Consider the following 19,559-nt stretch of genomic DNA (forward strand, 5'->3'; position numbering starts at 1 on the left):
GTGGAGAGTAGAGTGCCCATGGGTGGGGAGGAGGGTGCCCAGGGGTGGAGAGTGGGGTGCATGTGGGTGGGGAGGAGGGTGCCCAGGGGTGGAGAGTAGAGTGCCCATGGGTGGGGAAGAGGGTGCATGTGGGTAGGAAGGAGGGAAAAAAATGATCGAGGCACCAGTCGCGCAAATGCGGGGAGGGGGGCTGCATCATTCCTCCCTCCTTCCGGCTCTCTGCCTACTGTGTGTGTCCCCGGGATGCAGTTTGTGTTTGTGCAGCGGAGCGCGGTGTCACCTTACCCGTCCAAGCACTCGTACCGGTATCCGACTTCACTCTGCTGGTTCCTGTTTACTATGACGTCATAGTAAACAGGAACCAGTAGAGAAGAGCCGGCTGCCGGTACGAGTGCTTGGACGGGTAAGGTGACACCGCGTTCCGCTGCACAAACACAAACTGCATCCCGGGGACATACACAGTAGGCAGAGAGCCGGAGGGAGGGAGGAATGATGCAGCCCCCCTCCCCGCATTGCGCGGCTGGTGCCTCGATCATTTTTTTTCGCCTCTGCCTAGCCCAGGACATTGTGGGGGGGGGGGGGGTGGCAGCAGGATAGCGGGAGGGGCCCCCAACCCGGCACAGTTGGGGGCTTGCCAACCGCTCCGTCCTGATCCTAATCCTCTGCTCTGATCGCCGGACAAGATGACAGGTGACGCTGCTCACGCTAGTATCGCGTGACTTCAGCAGCCCCTGTCCGGAACGCCCATGCTGCCTCCTAAGCTTGCCCCTTCGCAGAAAGCCTCCTCCTCTCCACAATCAGGTCCCATGATTCAAAGCTGCATGGGACCTGACGCCGCGGCGTTAGGAGATCTAAGGGGGCGTGGCTTATTTAGTAAAATCATAATTAGTTATTATTAGCAATAAAAAAAAATTTCAGAAAGTTCCCCATACAAATAATTTTATGTAAGGGGCTCATTAGTGATGAATGCAAAAGTTCGTCTCGGATCCACTTTAACCACTTCAGGACCACAGTCTTTTCGCCCCTTAAGGACCAGAGCCTTTTTCTCCATTCAGACCACTGCAGCTTTCACGGTTTATTGCTCGCTCATACAACCTACCACCTAAAGGAATTTTACCTCCTTTTCTTGTCACTAATACAGCTTTCTTTTGCTGCTATTTGATTGCTGCTGCGAGTTTTAGTTTTTATTATATTCATCAAAAAAGACATGAATTTTGGCAAAAAAATGACTTTTTTAACTTGCTGTGCTGACATTTTTCAAATAAAGTAAAATTTCCTATACATTTGAGCGCAAAAGTTATTCTGCTACATGTCTTTGATAAAAAAAAAAACCATTCAGTGTATATTTATTGGATTGGGTAAAAGTTATAGCGTTTACAAACTATGGTGCCAAAAGTGAATTTTCCCATTTTCAAGCATCTCTGACTTTTCTGCGCACCTGTCAGGTTTCATGAGGGGCTAAAATTCCAGGATAGTACAAATACCCCCCAAATGACCCCATTTTGGAAAGAAGACATCCCAAAGTATTCAGTGAGAGGCATGGTGAGTTCATAGAAGATTTTATTTTTTGTCACAAGTTAGCGGAAAATGACACTTTCTGACAAAAAAAAAGAAAAAAAAAAAAGTTTCCATTTCTTCTAACTTACGACAAAAAAAAAAATGAAATCTGCCACAGACTCACTATGCTCCTCTCTGAATACCTTGAAGTGTCTACTTTCCAAAATGGGGTCATTTGTGGGGTGTGTTCACTGTCCTGGCATTTTGGGGGTGCCTAATTGTAAGCACCCCTGTAAAGCCTAAAGATGCTCATTGGACTTTTGGCCCCTTAGCGCAGTTAGGCTGCAAAAAAGTGCCACACATGTGGTATTGCCGTACTCAGGAGAAGTAGTATAATGTGTTTTGGGGTGTATTTTTACACATACCCATGCTGGGTGGGAGAAATATCTCCGTAAATGACAATTGTTTAATTTTTTTTACACACAATTGTCTATTTATAGAGATATTTCTCCCACTCAGCATGGGTATGTGGAAAAATACACCCCAAAACACATTATACTACTTCTCCTGAGTACGGCGATACCACATGTGTGGCACTTTTTTGCACCCTAACTGCGCTAAGGGGCCCAAAGTTCAATGAGTACCTTTAGGATTTCACAGGTCATTTTGAGAAATTTCGTTTCAAGACTACTCCTCACGGTTTAGGGCCCCTAAAATGCCAGGACAGTATAGGAACCCCACAAATTACCCCATTTTAGAAAGAAGACACCCCAAGGTATTCCGTTAGGAGGATGGTGAGTTCATAGAAGATTTTTTTTTTGTCACAAGTTAGCGGAAATTGATTTTAATTGTTTTTTTCCACAAAGTGTCATTTTCCGCTAACTTGTGACAAAAAATAAAATCTTCTATGAACTCACCATCCTCCTAACGGAATACCTTGGGGTGTCTTCTTTCTAAAATGGGGTAATTTGTGGGGTTCCTATACTGTCCTGGCATTTTAGGGGCCCTAAACCGTGAGGAGTAGTCTTGAAACCAAATGTCGCAAAATGACCTGTGAAATCCTAAAGGTACTCATTGGACTTTGGGCCTCTTAGCGCACTTAGGGTGCAAAAAAGTGCCACACATGTGGTACCGCCGTACTCAGGAGAAGTAGTATAATGTGTTTTGGGGTGTATTTTTACACATACCCATGCTGGGTGGGAGAAATATCTCTGTAAATGACAATTGTTTGATTTTTTTTACACACAATTGTCCATTTACAGAGAGATTTCTCCCACCCAGCATGGGTATGTGTAAAAATACACCCCAAAACACAATATACTACTTCTTCTGAGTATGGCGATACCACATGTGTGACACTTTTTTGCAACCTAGGTGCGCTAAGGGGCCTAACGTCCTATTCACAGGTCATTTTGAGGCATTTGGATTCTAGACTACTGCTCACGGTTTAGGGCCCCTAAAATGCCAGGGCAGTATAGGAACCCCACAAGTGACCCCATTTTAGAAAGAAGACACCCCAAGGTATTCTGTTAGGAGTATGCTGAGTTCATAGAAGATTTTTTTTTTGTCACAAGTTAGCGGAAAATGACACTTTGTGAAAAAAAAACAATACATATCAATTTCCGCTAACTTGTGACAAAAAATAAAATCTTCTATAAACTCATTATACACCTAACAGAATACCTTGGGTGTCTTCTTTCTAAAATGGGGTCACTTGTGGGGTTCCTATACTGCCCTGGCATTTTAGGGGCCCTAAACCGTGAGGAGTAGTCTTGAACCCAAATGTCTCAAAATGACCTGTGAAATCCTAAAGGTACTCATTGGACTTTGGGCCCCTTAGCACAGTTAGGCTGCAAAAAAAAGTGTCACACATGTGGTATCGCCGTACTCAGAAGAAGTAGTATAATGTGTTTTGTGGTGTATTTTTACATATAACCATGCTGGGTGGGAGAAATATCTCTGTAAATGACACATTTTTGATTTTTTTTACACACAATTGTCCATTTACAGAGAGATTTCTCCCACCCAGCATGGGTATGTGTAAAAATACACCACAAAACACATTATACTACTTCTCCTGAGTATGGCGATACCACATGTGTGACACTTTTTTGCAGCCTAGGTGCGCTAAGGGGCCCAACATCCTATTCACAGGTCATTTTGAGGCATTTGTTTTCTAGACTACTCCTCACGGTTTAGGGCCCCTAAAATGCCAGGGCAGTATAGGAACCCCACAAGTGACCCCATTTCAGAAAGAAGACACCCCAAGGTATTCCGTTAGGGGTATGGTGAGTTCATAGAAGATTTTATTTTTTGTCACAAGTTAGTGAAAAATGACACTTTGTGAAAAAAACAATAAAAATCCAATTTCCGCTAACTTTTGACAAAAAATAAAATCTTCTATGAACTCATCATACACTTAACAGAATACCTTGGGGTGTCTTCTTTCTAAAATGGGGTCACTTGTGGGGTTCCTATACTGCCCTGGCATTTTACGGGCCCAAAACTGTGAGTAGTCTGGAAACCAAATTTCTCAAAATGACTGTTCAGGGGTATAAGCATCTGCAAATTTTGATGACAGGTGGTCTATGAGGGGGCAAATTTTGTGGAACCGGTCATAAGCAGGGTGGCCTCTTAGATGACAGGATGTTTTGGGCCTGATCTGATGGATAGGAGTGCTAGGGGGGTGACAGGAGGGGGCAGTGGGCAGGGGGGGGGATAAAAAAAAAATAGCGTTGACAGATAGTGACAGGGAGTGACTGATGGGTGATTAGGGGGGGTGACTGGGTGCAAACAGTGGTCTGGGGGGTGGGCAGGGGGGGTCTGAGGGGTGCTGTGGGCGATCAGGGGGCAGGGGGGGGGGGAAATCAGTGTGCTTGGGTGCAGACTACGGTGGCTGCAGCCTGCCCTGGTGGTCCCTCGGACACTGGGACCACCAGGGCAGGAGGCAGCCAGTATAATAGGCTTTGTATACATTACAAAGCCTATTATACTATTTCCATGCGGCGATCCGGGTGCTAGTAACCCGCCGGCGCTTCCGAACGGCCGGCGGGTTACTACGAGCGGTGGGCGGAGCCAGTCCCCGGCGGCTGATCGCGTCACGAATGACGCGATCGCCGCATAGCCACCCACGCAGCCGCCCCCGCCGATGGGCGTATTGCGGTCGTTTGGGCCCGGACTTTGCCGCCGCCCATCGGCTGGGGGCGGTCCTCAAGTGGTTAAGCTGGATTTTTTTATTTACTCAAGTATAAGTCTACCCAGGAAAATTAAAGACTGCACTTGGGCACCCGGATGTCTCAGTGTGGTCACTGTGACTCCTCTGTGTGGCCCCTGTGTCTGCCAGGCTGTGTGGCCCCTCTAGCTTTGTGGCCCCAATGTCCCCTTGGCTGTGTGGCCCCTCTAGCTATGTGGCCGATGTTCCCCTGGCTGTGTGGCCCCTGTGTCCCCTAGCTGTGTGTACCCTGTTTTACACTGTTTTACAGGAGCTGCAGCAGCCAGCATCTGTCTCCCCTTCCCCAAAGTGCTACAGCACACAGCTTGCTTAAATGCCCCCCTCCCTCCCACCACCATGGAAAGCCCCCCCCCCCCTCTCACTCACTCCCTCTCCAGCAGCTTTTCACAAAGCCCCCTCCATCCGATCACAACGCAAAGGATGGCCGCTTCTCCCTCTCGCTCAGCCCTCTGTGTCATCTAATGCAGCATCAGCGCTGAAGCGGAAACGTAACTCACTGATTACACAGCCCGGCATCCTCTCTTGTTCCTCTGCTCGTTCTGGTCTGTTAGTTTACAATACCACAGCTACGGCTCCGATGTCATGTGACTTCATGTGTCATGTGACATCGAAGCCGTAGCTGTGGTGTTGTAAACAGACCAACATGAGCCAGGGCAGCCATCAGGGGGGGGGACAACTGACACTGCAGTGAGGAGCCCAGGGCTTCTGGGGGCCCTGCGCCCCTCCAAGGCACTGGAAGGACCGTATGTGCTGGCTGCGGGCCTGAGGCTCACTAAGCAGCACACCACGTTCCAGCACTGAGAGAAGAGTGACATCAGCGCTTGAACGTGGGGAGTAGATGAGTGAGCCTGCTACAGGGAACTTTCTATACTGGTGCACCACCTATATCTGGCTACAGGCTACCTATACTGGAACACCACCTAATGCCTGGCTACCTATGCTGGGGTTGGAACCACCTATACCTAGCTACCTATACTGGGGCACCACCTATATCTGGCTACCTATACTGGGGCACCACCTATACTTGTGTACTTTTTCTGAGGGCACCACCTGTACCTGGCTACTAGTGTTGGGCGAACAGTGTTCGTCACTGTTCAGGTTCTGCAGAATATCACCCAGTTCGGGTGATGTTCGAGTTCAACCGAACACCTGATGGCCATATGGCCGAACTAAGAGCGCATGGCCGAACGTTTCCCGAACGTTCGGCTAGCGCTGTGATTGGCCGAACGGGTCACGTGGTGTGGACCCGAACGCGCTCTGATTGGCCGAACGGGTCACGTGGTTCGGGTAAATAAATACCCGATCCACGTCATTTCTCCGCCATTTGTCTGTGGGTTTAGCTTTGGGTAGGCAGGCAGGGTAGTTCTCTCTCCAGCCAGGCTAGCCAGGGTCCCCCCAGTCATTGTGTCGCTGCTGGGAACAGTAGTACACCGCTCACCCACACTATATAGCATTGTGTTTACTGCCACTCTGTGTACACCGCTCACCCACCACTGTATAGCATTGTGCTCTGTGTCGCTGCTGGGAATAGTAGTACACTGCTCACCCACCACTGTATAGCATTGTGCTCTGTGTCGCTGCTGGGAATAGTAGTACACCGCTCACCCACCACTGTATAGCATTGTGCTCTGTGTTGCTGCTGGGAATAGTAGTACACCGCTCACCCATCACTGTATAGCATTGTGCTCTGTGTCGCTGCTGTGAACAGTAGTACACCGCTCACCGACCACTGTATAGCATTGTGCTCTGTGTCGCTGCTGGGAACAGTAGTACACCGCTCACCCACCACTGAATTGTGCTCTGTGTTGCTGCTGGGAATAGTAGTACACCGCTCACCCACCACTGTATAGCATTGTGCTCTGTGTCGCTGCTGGGAATAGTAGTACACCGCTCACCCACCACTGTATAGCATTGTGCTCTGTGTCACTGCTGGGAATAGTAGTACACCGCTCACTCACCACTGTATAGCATTGTGCTCTGTGTCGCTGCTGAGAATAGTAGTACACCGCTCACCCACCACTGTATAGCATTGTGCTCTGTGTCGCTGCTGGGAATAGTAGTACACCGCTCACCCACCACTGTATAGCATTGTGCTCTGTGTCGCTGCTGGGAATAGTAGTACAACGCTCACCCACCACTGTATAGCATTGTGCTCTGTGTCGCTGCTGGGAACAGTAGTACACCGCTCACTCACCACTGTATAGCATTGTGCTCTGTGTCGCTGCTGGGAATAGTAGTACACCGCTCACCCACCACTGTATAGCATTGTGCTCTGTGTCGCTGCTGGGAATAGTAGTACAACGCTCACCCACCACTGTATAGCATTGTGCTCTGTGTCGCTGCTGGGAATAGTAGTACACCGCTCACCCACCACTGTATAGCATTGTCAGGGCCGGCCTTAGGTTTCACAGCGCCCTGAGCATAACCAGATTTTGGCGCCCCCCCCCCCCAATTCATCCTCTTTGCGTGTGAGCGCACCACACACATACACTAATGGGGCTGCCCCAGTATAGATTAGATAGGTAGCTGCCCCCAGTATAGATTAGATAGGTAGCTGCCCCCAGTATAGATTAGATAGGTAGCTGCCACCAGTATAGATTAGATAGGTAGCTGCCCCCAGTATAGGTTAGATAGGTAGCTGCCCCCAGTATAGATTAGATAGGTAGCTGCCCCCAGTATAGATTAGATAGGTAGCTGCCCCCAGTATAGATTAGATAGGTTGCTGCCCCCAGTATAGATTAGATAGGTTGCTGCCCCCAGTATAGATTAGATAGGTAGCTGCCCCCAGTATAGATTAGATAGGTAGCTGCCCCCAGTATAGGTTAGATAGGTAGCTGCCCCCAGTAAAGGTTAGATAGGTAGCTGCCCCCAGTATAGATTAGATAGGTAGGTAGGTTCCCCCAGTATAGGTTATATAGGTAGCTTCCCCCAGTATAGGTTATATAGGTAGCTTCCCCCAGTATAGATTAGATAGGTAGGTTCCCCCAGTATAGATTAGATAGGTAGCTGCCCCCAGTATAGATTAGATAGGTAGCTGCCCCCAGTATAGATTAGATAGGTAGGTGCCCCTCCCCCTCATAGTGGAGGGGGAGCCGCGGGGAGGGCAGCCCGACCTCTCCCTCCCTTCCTCTCCGGGCTGCCCTCCGTGCTCAGCCCTCCAATGCAGACTGCAGTGCAAAGAGAACAACTCACCTCCCTCCCTGGTTCCGATCGCCGGCGCCTCTCACTTGCCGCTGGTCTCCTCTTCTACATTGTCACTGATGCACACTAAGCTTCCTGTTAAGCAGGAAGTTTAGTGTGCATCAGTTCAGTGACAATGTAGAAGAGGAGAACAGCGGCAAGTGAGAGGCGCCGGCGATCGGAAACAGGGAGGTGAGTTGTTCACTTTGCACTGCAGTCTGCATCGGAGGGCTGAGCACGGAGGGCGGCCCGGAGAGGAAGGGAGGGAGAGGTCGGGCTGCCCTCCCCACGGCTCCCCCTCTATCACGGGCACGTTTGCCCCCCAGCCATCACCCCCAGCAGCGGCACCAGGGGGCGGAGCAAGACGGACCCAGCCGGGGCCGCAGCTTCGCAACGTAGTTCACATTAATAAAGGCAGCAGGAGCGCCCCCTGGAAGCCGGCGCCCTGAGCGATCGCACAGGTCGCTCAGGTCAAAGGCCGGCCCTGAGCATTGTGCTCTGTGTCGCTGCTGGGAACAGTAGTACACTGCTCACCCACCACTGTATAGCATTGTGCTCTGTGTCGCTGCTGGGAATAGTAGTACACCGCTCACCCACCACTGTATAGCATTGTGCTCTGTGTCGCTGCTGAGAATAGTAGTACACCGCTCACCCACCACTGTATAGCATTGTGCTCTGTGTCGCTGCTGGGAACAGTAGTACACCGCTCACCCACTACTGTATAGCATTGTGCTCTGTGTCGCTGCTGGGAATAGTAGTACACCGCTCACCCACCACTGTATAGCATTGTGCTCTGTGTCGCTGCTGGGAATAGTAGTACACCGCTCACCCACCACTGTATAGCATTGTGCTCTGTGTCGCTGCTGGGAATAGTAGTACACCGCTCACCCATCACTATATAGCATTTCTGTACTGCCACTGTACTGCTGCCAGTCAGCGTGTACTTTAAGGATAAGTGAAATGAAGAAGAAATCCTGTAAAAGAGGGAGGGGCAAGGGAAGAGGTGTTTCCCCTGACGGTTCACGTACAGGCCACAGGGGAGCACCCAAGAAAACCCACTCAATACCGCCCATGTTGTCCAGGAAATCAACCCTCACAAATCCAAAAGAACAGGACCAGATAATTAATTGGATGACCTCTCAAGCATCCAGCAGTGGGTTAAGCAGCACCAGCACATCACGCACGAGGTCCGAGTCTTCAGCCAGTTACAAGGAGCCAGTGGGCACAAAGCTGACACAACCGGCAGCGACACCACGCACACAACTGCCAAATAACCAGTCCGAAGAATTTCCTCAGGACACAATGGGGTATTCGCAGGAGCTATTCCCAGCCCAACAAACTTCCACCTTTCAAAGGTCAATGGAACAGCCAGAAATGTTGTGCCCGGATTCACAACCATTTACTGTGGGAAATGCACCGTGCACTGAAATGCAAGGCGAGTCCGAGGACTTTGAAACCCAAATCCCAGAGCAAGTTGGGCAGGAGGGGTTTCAATTGCAGGAGGTCGGGCGAGAAGATCTGGAAGACGACGTTGGAGTGAGCTGCGCAGAGGTTGTTCTGGGGAGCTCTACTCCACGGCGGCGGCCCACAATCACATATGACGAGTTTAAGGAGATGGAAGAGGAGGGTTTGGACAATGTGGACACAGACCCAGATTTTGTATGTGAAGGAGAACATCGCCGTCGTAGCAGCACAGATGAGTCTGTTGAAGAACCCACTGCTGCATGAGTTCGCCTTGTGCCACAAGGTAGGCGGCGCGAAATTTCAGGCACCACAAGCGTGGAAGTTCAAGTGAGATGCAAAAGAGGCGCAAACAGAAATCGCCTTCAAGGCAGGTGCTCCAAAGTCTGGCCTTTCTTTGAAGACTGCAGTGAGGATGGTACCATGGTGATTTGCAAGGTGTGCAAGACCCGCCTGAGCAGGGGGAAAAATATTAACAACCTCTCCACCACCAGCATGACCCGCCACATGGTATCCAAACATCCCACTCTGTGGGCAAACGCGGCAGGACAGGGTACAAGCAACACTGCCTCCCTTGGGGTCACCAGACTCACCACCAGACCCTCCTCAGCAGCAGCAGTAGCCCAGCCATTGCGTGGTTCACAACAACATTCACAAACATCAGACGACGCTGACACTGTCACTTTCCGGAATAGTGCTCTTAAGGTCTCCCAGTCTTCATCAAACAACCAACAGCCCTTCAGTGTGCAGCCCTACGGTTCAGTTGTCTGTCTCGGAGATGTTTGAGCGCAAGAGGAAATTGCCAGCAAATGACCCCCGGGCCGTGGCACTAACAGCCAGCATAGCCAAGCTTCTGGCCTGCAAAATGCTACCATATCGAGTGGTGGAGACAAACAGCTTCCAGGGCATGATGTCAGTGGCCATCCCACGTTACGTGGTTCCCAGCCGCTACCACTTTGTGTGCTCTGCAGTGCCTGAGTTGCATGAGCACGTGGTCAGCAAAATAACCCGAAGCTTGAAGAATGCCGTTGCCTGCAAGGTTCACCTCACCACTGACACCTGGACGAGTGCGTTCGGCCAGGGTCGATACATCTCCCTTACCGCGCACTGGGTGAACCTTGTGGAGCCTGGCAGCGATTCCTCACCTGCTACGGCGCGGGTGTTGCCCACGCCGCAAACAGCTGCACCGCCGTCCCTCCCACTGGATAACAACAGCAGCACCTACCTCTCTGACTCCTTCTCCTCCAACGCATCTCAAAGCTGTACCTCATCCGGAAACGCTAACCCAGCAGCAGTAGGATCGTGGAAGCAGTGCAGCACAGCTGTTGCCATGCGTCATCAGCAAGCGTTGCTGAAGCTGATCTGCCTTGGGGATAAGCAGCACACAGGGGAGGAAATTTGGAGGGGAATAAAGGAACAGACGGATTTGTGGCTGGCACCGCTGGACCTGAAACCGGGCATGGTTGTGTGTGATAATGGGAGTAATCTCATTCGCGCTTTAAGGTTGGCTAAGCTGACACACATCCCTTGCCTGGCGCACGTGATGAACCTAGTAGTTCAGCGGTTCCTGAGGACATACCCAGGCGTGGCCGATCTTCTGTTGAAGGTGCGACGAGTGGCCAAACATTGTAGAAATTCCAGTACTGCTTCGGGGGCACTCGCCAAGATGCAGGAGCGCTTCAATCTCCCCCACCATCGCTTGCTGTGTGATGTCCCTACGCGCTGGAATTCTACGCTGCACATGCTAGCCTGCTTTTGCGAGCAGAAGAGTGCAGTGGTCCAGTACATGACGGCGCAGTACCGAGGCGCATCCGGACAGCTGCCAAGCTTCTGTGGATCCGATTGGGCCAACATGTTGGACCTCTGCCAAGTCCTCCAAAATTTTGAGCAATCCACGTTGCTTGTTGTGAGCAGTGACAACTCTTCAGTCAGCATTACCATACCACTGCTGTGTTTACTGAAGAAGTCAATGTTGAAAATCAAGGAAACAGCTTTCATGATGCAACTGGGGGAATCTGAAGGAGAAAACGATCAGCGTGATGATACCAACATCAGGCCATCTGCCTCAGGAAACGCTGGCCCCAGCAGCTATGACGAAGAAGAGGAGGAGGAACAGCTGGAGTTGGAGCAGGAATTTCATGCCACCACTGACGAGGGCCAGAGTGGTGCACGTTGGACTTCCACAATTCAGCGCGAATGGTCAGCAGAAGCAGACCAGGAAGAAGGTGACGACTATGATGCATCACAACTATCACAACGCTCACAAGAGGATGATGAGGATTCTGGCAGGACTCTGGCACACATGGCTCAATTCATGCTAGACTGCATTGAACGCAACCCCTTAATTGTGCGCATTCTGGACAACACCAATTACTGGGTTTATACCCTTCTGGATCCACGGTACAAACACAATGTTCCAAAACTGCTTGAAGAAAGAGTCAGACAGGTCAAAATGGAAGAATACCAGCAGGCCCTTGTGGAGACTTTAGAGAGGAGATTGACATCCTCCCCCTCCTCTAGCCAGTTGTACGCCGACAGACTGACTTCCGCAAACCCAGGACGACCAGGAGGGCAGCAAACAACACAAGCCGCAGCTAGTGCCCAAAAGGGAATGGTATCGGCAGTGTCCTTGGAGTGGGAAAATTTTCTGACACCCATGCAGCAGCCCACAGAACAGCAAGCGTGCAGATCCACCTCCAACACCGATCGCCTGGAGAAGATGGTCAAGGACTACATGTCAGATGGCGTAGCTGTGTTGAGCAATCCATCTGCACCCTTCAACTATTGGGTATCGAAGCTAGACACCTGGCACGAACTGGCAATGTACACAATAGAGGTGCTGGCTTGCCCGGCAGCCAGCGTTATGTCGGAACGCTGTTTCAGTGCTGCCGGAGGCATCGTCACAGATCGGCGTATCCGCCTCTCCACAGAAAATGCAGACCGTCTGACTCAAATTAAAATGAATCAATCCTGTATTGGAAACGACTACGCAACACTCCCGGACCCCAACCAAGTAACATGAACAATGAACATCTGTGATGGGTTAGCGTTTCCGGTCCCTGTTTATTGAACCTCTCATCTGTATTACATTTACGACTGCATGGCGACAAAATGCATTGCTATCCGCACGCTTCTTGTCCTCATGCAAGGCTTGGGTTGCGCCTCAAAGCGTGGCCTTCTCCTCCTGCGCCTCCTCCTGTTCCATCACGTGTGCTGCTGCTGGGTTAGCGTTGCCGGTCCCTTTTTACGGAACCTCTTATCTGTATTACATTTATGACTGCATGGCGACAAAATGCATTGCTATCCGCACGCTTCTTGTCCTCATGCAAGGCCTGGGTTGTTGTGTCTCAAAGTGTGGCCTTCTCCTCCTGCGCCGCCCTCCTCCTGTTCCATCACGTGTGCTGCTGCTGGGTTAGCGTTACCGGTCCCTTTTCCTGGAACCTCTTATCTGTATTACATTTATGACTGCATGGCGACAAAAAGCATGTTACCTGTGCAAAAAAAATGTCCGCATTTAAAAGACATTTTTTCCTTTGAAACTTTACAATAAATTTTCTCAAAAACTATAAGCTCTTTTTCAAATATTTTTTTTCCTCTTGTACCCACTCCCAAGGTGCACATACCCTGCAAATTTGGGGTATGTAGCATGTAAGGAAGCTTTACAAAGCACGAAAGTTTGGGTCCCCATTGACTTCCATTATGTTCGGAGTTCGGCGCGAACACCCGAACATCGCGGCCATGTTCGGCGAACGTTCGCGAACCCGAACATCCAGGTGTTCGCCCAACACTACTGGCTACCTATACTGGGGCACCACCTATACTTGGCTACTTATACAGGGGCACCTATAGCTTGCTACCTATACTGGGGGCACCTGTACCTGGCCAACCTATACTGGTGCACCACCCATACCAGGCTACCTATACTGGCGCAACTATACCAGGCTACCTATACCGGGGCACCACCTGTGTCGGAGCCATGCACATTTTTTGCCGCACCGCACCTTGCGCACGGACACAGGGGTGGGGTGGGGTGGCTAGTGGGTGGGCATAGCAACCAGTGGGTGGGCCCAGGGTGGTGGGGCCCAGGCCTGATGATGTGTGAGGGGCCCAAAAATTTCTGATGGCGGCCCTGGCATGAGCAGAGGGACAAGAGAGGATGCCGCTCTGTGTAATCAGTGAGTTTCCGCTTCAGCGCTGACCATTAGATGAGGCAGAGGGGGGAAAGAGAGGGAGTAGGCCATCCTTTGCATGGTGATGGGAGGGAGGGACGCTTTGTGGAAAGCTGTTTGCGTTAGGACTGGGTAAGGGGAGAGAAAGTGGCTCTCCTACAATTCTCAGCTATAAGTTGTGAAATTTAGGACTACTCAAGTATAAGGCGACCCCCCCACTTTTATACTTTGAGTCAGTCCTAAATTTCCCGACTTACAGACGAGTATATACGGTAAATCAAAAATGATAATAACTTGTGCCTTGTTTACCTCCAGGACTCTCCCTTACCCTGAGGTAGCCCACCACATCCTGTGTCCTCTGCTTACCTGCAGAATCCTCCTCTGTTCTGGCGTGACCCTCTTTAGTGCCTCTACCACCAGCCAGGAACACTTGTTCACCTCAATATCATTGCCCGTCTCTCCCATCGCAGTAGTATCTCCAAAACAATCCTCATAATCATCCTGTAGGGAAAAAGCAGCACAATATTCAGCAGGATCTTCAGAATGTACAGTGGATATGTTACGGCCAGAACTCGAAGTCTGGCCACTTCGGGTTCTGGTCGGTCAAAACTAGTGATGGGCCGAACCTCCGATTTTAGGTTCGTGAACCGGGTTCGCTAACTTCCGCGGAAGGTTCGGTTCGCGGAAAAGTTCACGAACCGCAATAGACTTCAATGGGGAGGCGAACTTTGAAAAATAGAAAAAATTATGCTGGCCCCAAAAGTGATGGAAAAGATGTTTCAAGGGGTCTAACATCTGGAGGGGGGCATGGCACGGCAAAAGTCCCGGGGAAAAATCTGGATGTGACGCAAAACAGCGTTTTAAGGGCAGAAATCACATTGAATGCTAAATTGCAGGCCTAACGTGCTTTAAAACATCTTGCATGTGTATACATCAATCAGGTAGTGTAATTAGAGTACTGCTTCACACTGACGCACCAAACTAACTGTGTAACACACCGCAAGTTACCAGCTGTTTGTGTAGTGACGGCCATGCTGGACTACTGCGCAACATGGCGTGATTGCTCTTCCTCACTCAGTGATGTCAGGTAATGTGTGACTGCCTTCTCAACTTTCCATGGCATTGTTAAAAAGCTTACGTTTTGTTTTTAAATTACATTTTCTACTTGCTGTGTACTTGTTCAGTACCGCTACAATGAGAATCCTATGGAGTCTGGCATTGTGACCCCGGGTAATGGCCGGGGAATGAGGGATGGAATCCGGTGTGGAGCCTGAGCAACGGCTACCACTACACATCCAAGGAGGGCAGCGGGCAGGCATGCACGCCCGCCCGCCCCGAGGTAGTGACCAAAAATAACAATACAGGAGGACTATCGAGGGCTTGCTGTATTTGAAATGAATGTACTTTAAATCCTTTAACGAGAACCAGTTATAGCGGGCAAAGATGACACCACATTCCTTTCACGAGAATCATATGGAGGCGGGCAAGTCTGCCATTTGTGACCCCAGGTAATGGCCGGGGAATGAGGGATGGAATCCGGTGTGGAGCCTGAGCAACGGCTACCACTACACAGGCAAGGAGGGCAGCAGGCAGGCAAGACAAACCAAGTCGAAAACATTTGCCAAGAATGTTTTACTAAGGGCAAGTTTTTTGCCTTTTTTTCAATTGTTTGAAACTGTAGATGGTTGTATTTTTAAATTGTTTGAAAATGTAGATGGTTGTATTTTTAAATTGTTTGAAAATGTAGATGGTTGTATTTTTAAATTGTTTGAAAATGTAGATGGTTGTATTTTTAAATTGTTTAAAACTGTATCCATTCAAGTGCAAGTTATGCACTGACTGCCAGGTATAATGTGCAGTCACAGATGCAGTGAAAGGTATGCAGTGACTGCAAACAGCCGTTTGTGTAGTGACGGGCGTGCTAGACTGGTGCGCACCATGACGAGAGTGCAGGTGATGGTGGCTTTTCAGCCCATATGCTCGCCCGGCTGATGTAGCTGAATGACAGAACAGTGACTGTCCAGCTCATCAAATTTGGTCTGACCACAATGAAACAATGACCTTATTATCTTTGGTGTTCCACCCTCACCTGAGACACTCATATAGCCGGCAGTCATTGCTTCATTGTGATACGCAAGCCCCTTCACCGCGGAAAGGTAATGATCACGAAGGGGGATGGGCACATGTACATGCCTTTTGTTTTTTTGTTGCAACCGCCTGCAGTTCAGCCAGAAAAATTAGGCAGGCATGTGCACGCCCCAGAAAAATTAGTATAGCGGCCGCTGCTAGCAGTGGCCTTAAAAATTTTGGAATCCGCCTAGAGTCCTGGACCCTGGTGGTGGTGGCGGAGAAGGCAGTCAAGCGGCCTGCAGGCAGAGATGCTGTGTGTGGGGACTGACTTAGTCTTCGGTCGTGCAATAGCCCTCAGGCATCCATGCCTCGTTCATTTTGATAAAGGTCAGGTACTGAACACTGTCATGACTTAGGCGACTTCTCTTCTCAGTGACAATGCCTCCATCTGCACTCAAAATCTTTTCTGACAGGACGCTTGCGGCAGGGCAAGAGAGAAGTTGTATGGCAAATTGGGACAGCTCTGGCCACAGGTCAAGCATGCGCAACCAGTAGAGCAAGGGTTCATCGTCGCTGCTCGCAGTCGCAGTGTGTACATCCACACTTAAGGCCAGGTAGTCGGCTACCTGCTGGTCCAGGCGTTGGTGGAGGGTGGATCCCGAAGGGCTACTGCAAGGCGTTAGACTAAAGAATGTCCGCATGTCCGACATCACCCCGAGATCGCTGGAGCGTCCTGTCCTTGCCTGCGTGGACTGGTGAGGAGGAGGAGGAATACTGCCAGTGGTACCTTTATTGCGTTGTACTGTCACATCACCCTTAAATGCATTGTAAAGCATCATTGACAGCTTGCTCTGCAAGTGCTGCATCCTTTCCGCCTTGTGTTGAGTTGGTAACAGGTCTGCCACTTTGTGCCTGTACCGAGGGTCTAGTAGCGTGGCCACCCAGTGCAGGTCATTCCCCTTGAGTTTTTTGATACGGGGGTCCCTCAACAGGCTGGACAACATGAAAGGGGCCATCTGCACAAAGTCGGATCCAGACGTACTCTCCATCTACTCTTGCTCTTCCACAGTGACGTCACGCAACTCCTCTTCCTCCCCCCAGCCACGAACAATACCACGGGAACGTGGAGCAGCAGAAGCCCCCTGTGACGGCTGCTGTGGTTGTTCTTCTGCCGCTGCCGCCTCTTCCTCCTCCACAGAAACACCTTCCTAATAATCATCCGAGTCTGACTCCTCTCCTTCCCCACACGACTCCTCTTCTTCCTCCTCCTCCCCCCTCTGTGGTGCCGCAGGTGTTGAGGAAACCTGTGGTTCAGCTGAAAATTGGTCCCACGACTCCTCCTGCCGTAGCTGTTCCTGTTCCCGCTCCTCCACAGCTTCATCCACCACTCTACGCATGGCACGCTCCAGGAAGTAAGCGTAGGGGATCAAGTCGCTGATGGTGCCTTCAGCGCACCTCACCAGGTTGGTCACCTCCTCAAACAGCCGCATGGTCCTGCATGCATTTCGCATCAGTGTCCAGTTGTTGGGCCACAACATCCCCATCTTCCCAGATTGTGTCCTTCTACTGTAGTTGTACAGGTACTGGGTGACGGCTTTCTCCTGGTCTAGCAGGCGAGAGAACATGAGCAGGGTGGAATTCCAGCGAGTCGGGCTATCGCATATCAAGCGTCTCACCGGCAAGTTGCTTTTCCGCTGAATGTCTGCAAAGCGCGCCATGGCCGTATAAGACCGCCTGAAATGCCCACACAACTTCCTGGTCTGCTTCAGGACGTCCTCTAAGCCTGGGTACTTTGAGACAAATCTTTGCACAACCAGATTCAGCACATGTGCCATGCAGGGTACATGTGTCAGCTTTCCCAAATTCAAAGCGGAAAGGAGATTGCTGCCGTTGTCACACACCACGTTGCCGATCTCCAGCTGGTGCGGGGTCAGCCATTGCTCCACCTGTTTGTTAAGAGCAGCCAGGAGAGCTGCTCCAGTGTGACTCTCCGATTTGAGGCAAGACATGTCTAAAATTGCGTGACACCATCGTACCTGGCATGCAGCGTAGACTCTGGGGAGATGGGGCTGTGTAGCTGGAGAGGAAGAGGAGATGGCAGCACCGCTAGAGTTCAACTGACACTCAGCTGAGGAGGAGGAGGTTGACAGCGAAGAGGATGTAGCTGGAGGAGAAGGAGAGGAGGTGGCAGGAGGCCTGCCTGCAAGCCGTGGAGGTGTGACAAGTCGGTCCGCTGAACAGCCACGTACTCCCTGCTTGCTGCCATCGGTCACCAGGTTGACCCAATGGGCTGTGTACGTAATGTAGCGGCTCTGCCCGTGCTTGGCAGACCAGGCATCCGTGGTCAGGTGGACCCTTGAACCAACGCTCTTCGCAATAGATGACACCACTTGCCTCTGAACTGCACGGTACAGTTTGGGTATGGCCTTTCGTGAAAAATAAGTGCGGCCTGGTATCTTCCACTGCGGTGTCCCAGTGGCCACAAATTTATGGAAAGCCTCTGACTCCACCAGGTTGTATGGTAATAGCTGGCGAGCTAATAGTTCCGCCACACCAGTTGTCAGACGCCGGGCAAGAGGGTGACTGGCCAAAATTGGCTTCTTCCGCTCAAAGACTTCCTTCACGGTCACCTGGCTACTGCTGTGGGAAGAGGAGCAGGAATCGCTCAAGGGCAGAGGCGGTGTGAAGGAGGGTGGCTGTGAAGGTTTAAGGGAGAAAGCGGATGAAGACGATGCACCTGAAGGAGGAAGAGGAGAAGGAGGGTGGCTTGTCTTTTGAGGGGTGCTGCTTTTCCTCAGGTGTTCTTCCCATAGCTGTTTGTGCCTTCTCTCCAGGTGCCTTCATAAGGCACTTGTCCCTACGTGAGAGTTGGCCTTTCCACGGCTCAATTTTTGCTGGCAGAGACAACAGATGGCTTTGCTCCGATCTGAGACACACACATTAAAAAATTTCCAAACCGCTGAGCCCCCCTGGGGTGATGCCGCTACGGTGGCATCAGCAGCTGACGTTGAAGGGCATGTTGGCTGGCTGGCCATAGCTGGCGATACATGGCGCCGGACACTGCCCCCAGCTGTTTCTGAGGACGAGCTCCCTCTGCTTCTATCATGAAGTCGTCTCCTCCTACTCCTCTCTGGCTCCCCTCTGAACTGTCCCCCTGGTCATCTCCTCTATTGGGAACATACATGACATCCGTATAATCGTCATCATAATCCTCCTGCCCAGCTTCGCTTTCCTCAGACAACTCCACAACTGCACCAACTTCAGGTGGTTCATCATGCCCCTCCTCACTCATTACGTCCAAACTATCGCCACCTAACGTATGAGGTGGTGTACTTGCGCCTTCTTGTTGTTGTTGCAGTAGTGGCTGTGAATCAGTGATTTCACCACCACCAAATAACTCCTGCGAAGTGTCTAATGCAGCGGATGTGGTGCTTGTACTAGCGCTGGTAGCACTGGCTGCGGGAGATGAGGTCTTCTGTGTTAAATACTCAAGCACGTCCTCACAATTTTGGGAAGTGATGGCACGTGCCTTCTTCTGAGCACTTTACTTTGGTCCAGGTCCGCACAAAATCACAGCAACACCACCTCGCACAGAACTGCCAGTGCCAGGTGGCCTTCCTCTGGGTCTTCCTCTACCTCTTCCTCTACCTGGTTTTTCCATTTTGTCCATCTCGGGGGGAAGCTAGGTATATGCAGTGAGGTGAGTTCACTCAACAGAAAAGGTAGATATGCAGTGAGGTGAGTTCACTGAACACAAAAGGTAGCTATGTGCAGTGAGGTGAGTTCACTCAACCCAAAGGTAGTTTTATATGCAGTGAGGTGAGTTCACTCAACACAAACGTAGTTATATGCAGTGGGGTGAGTTCACTCAACAGAAAAGGTAGATATGCAGTGAGGTGAGTTCACTCAACCCAAAGGTAGTTATATATGCAGTGAGGTCAGTTCACTGA

At 50.7% G+C, this 19,559-nt stretch overlaps 1 protein-coding gene across 1 annotated transcript in view; it reads right to left on the reverse strand.

Annotated features, from left to right (window-relative positions):
- The window catches only part of LOC137533423 (farnesyl pyrophosphate synthase-like), an 87,273-nt gene that overhangs the window by 36,157 nt on the left and 31,557 nt on the right, over positions 1 to 19,559 (reverse strand). The window contains exon 9 of the mRNA XM_068254817.1: positions 13,906 to 14,040. Coding sequence (XP_068110918.1) covers positions 13,906 to 14,040 — 135 coding nt within the window. The remainder of the gene's footprint in view (positions 1 to 13,905; positions 14,041 to 19,559) is intronic.

This window comes from Hyperolius riggenbachi, chromosome 9 (genome assembly GCF_040937935.1).
Source record: "Hyperolius riggenbachi isolate aHypRig1 chromosome 9, aHypRig1.pri, whole genome shotgun sequence".
NCBI lineage: Eukaryota > Metazoa > Chordata > Amphibia > Anura > Hyperoliidae > Hyperolius > Hyperolius riggenbachi.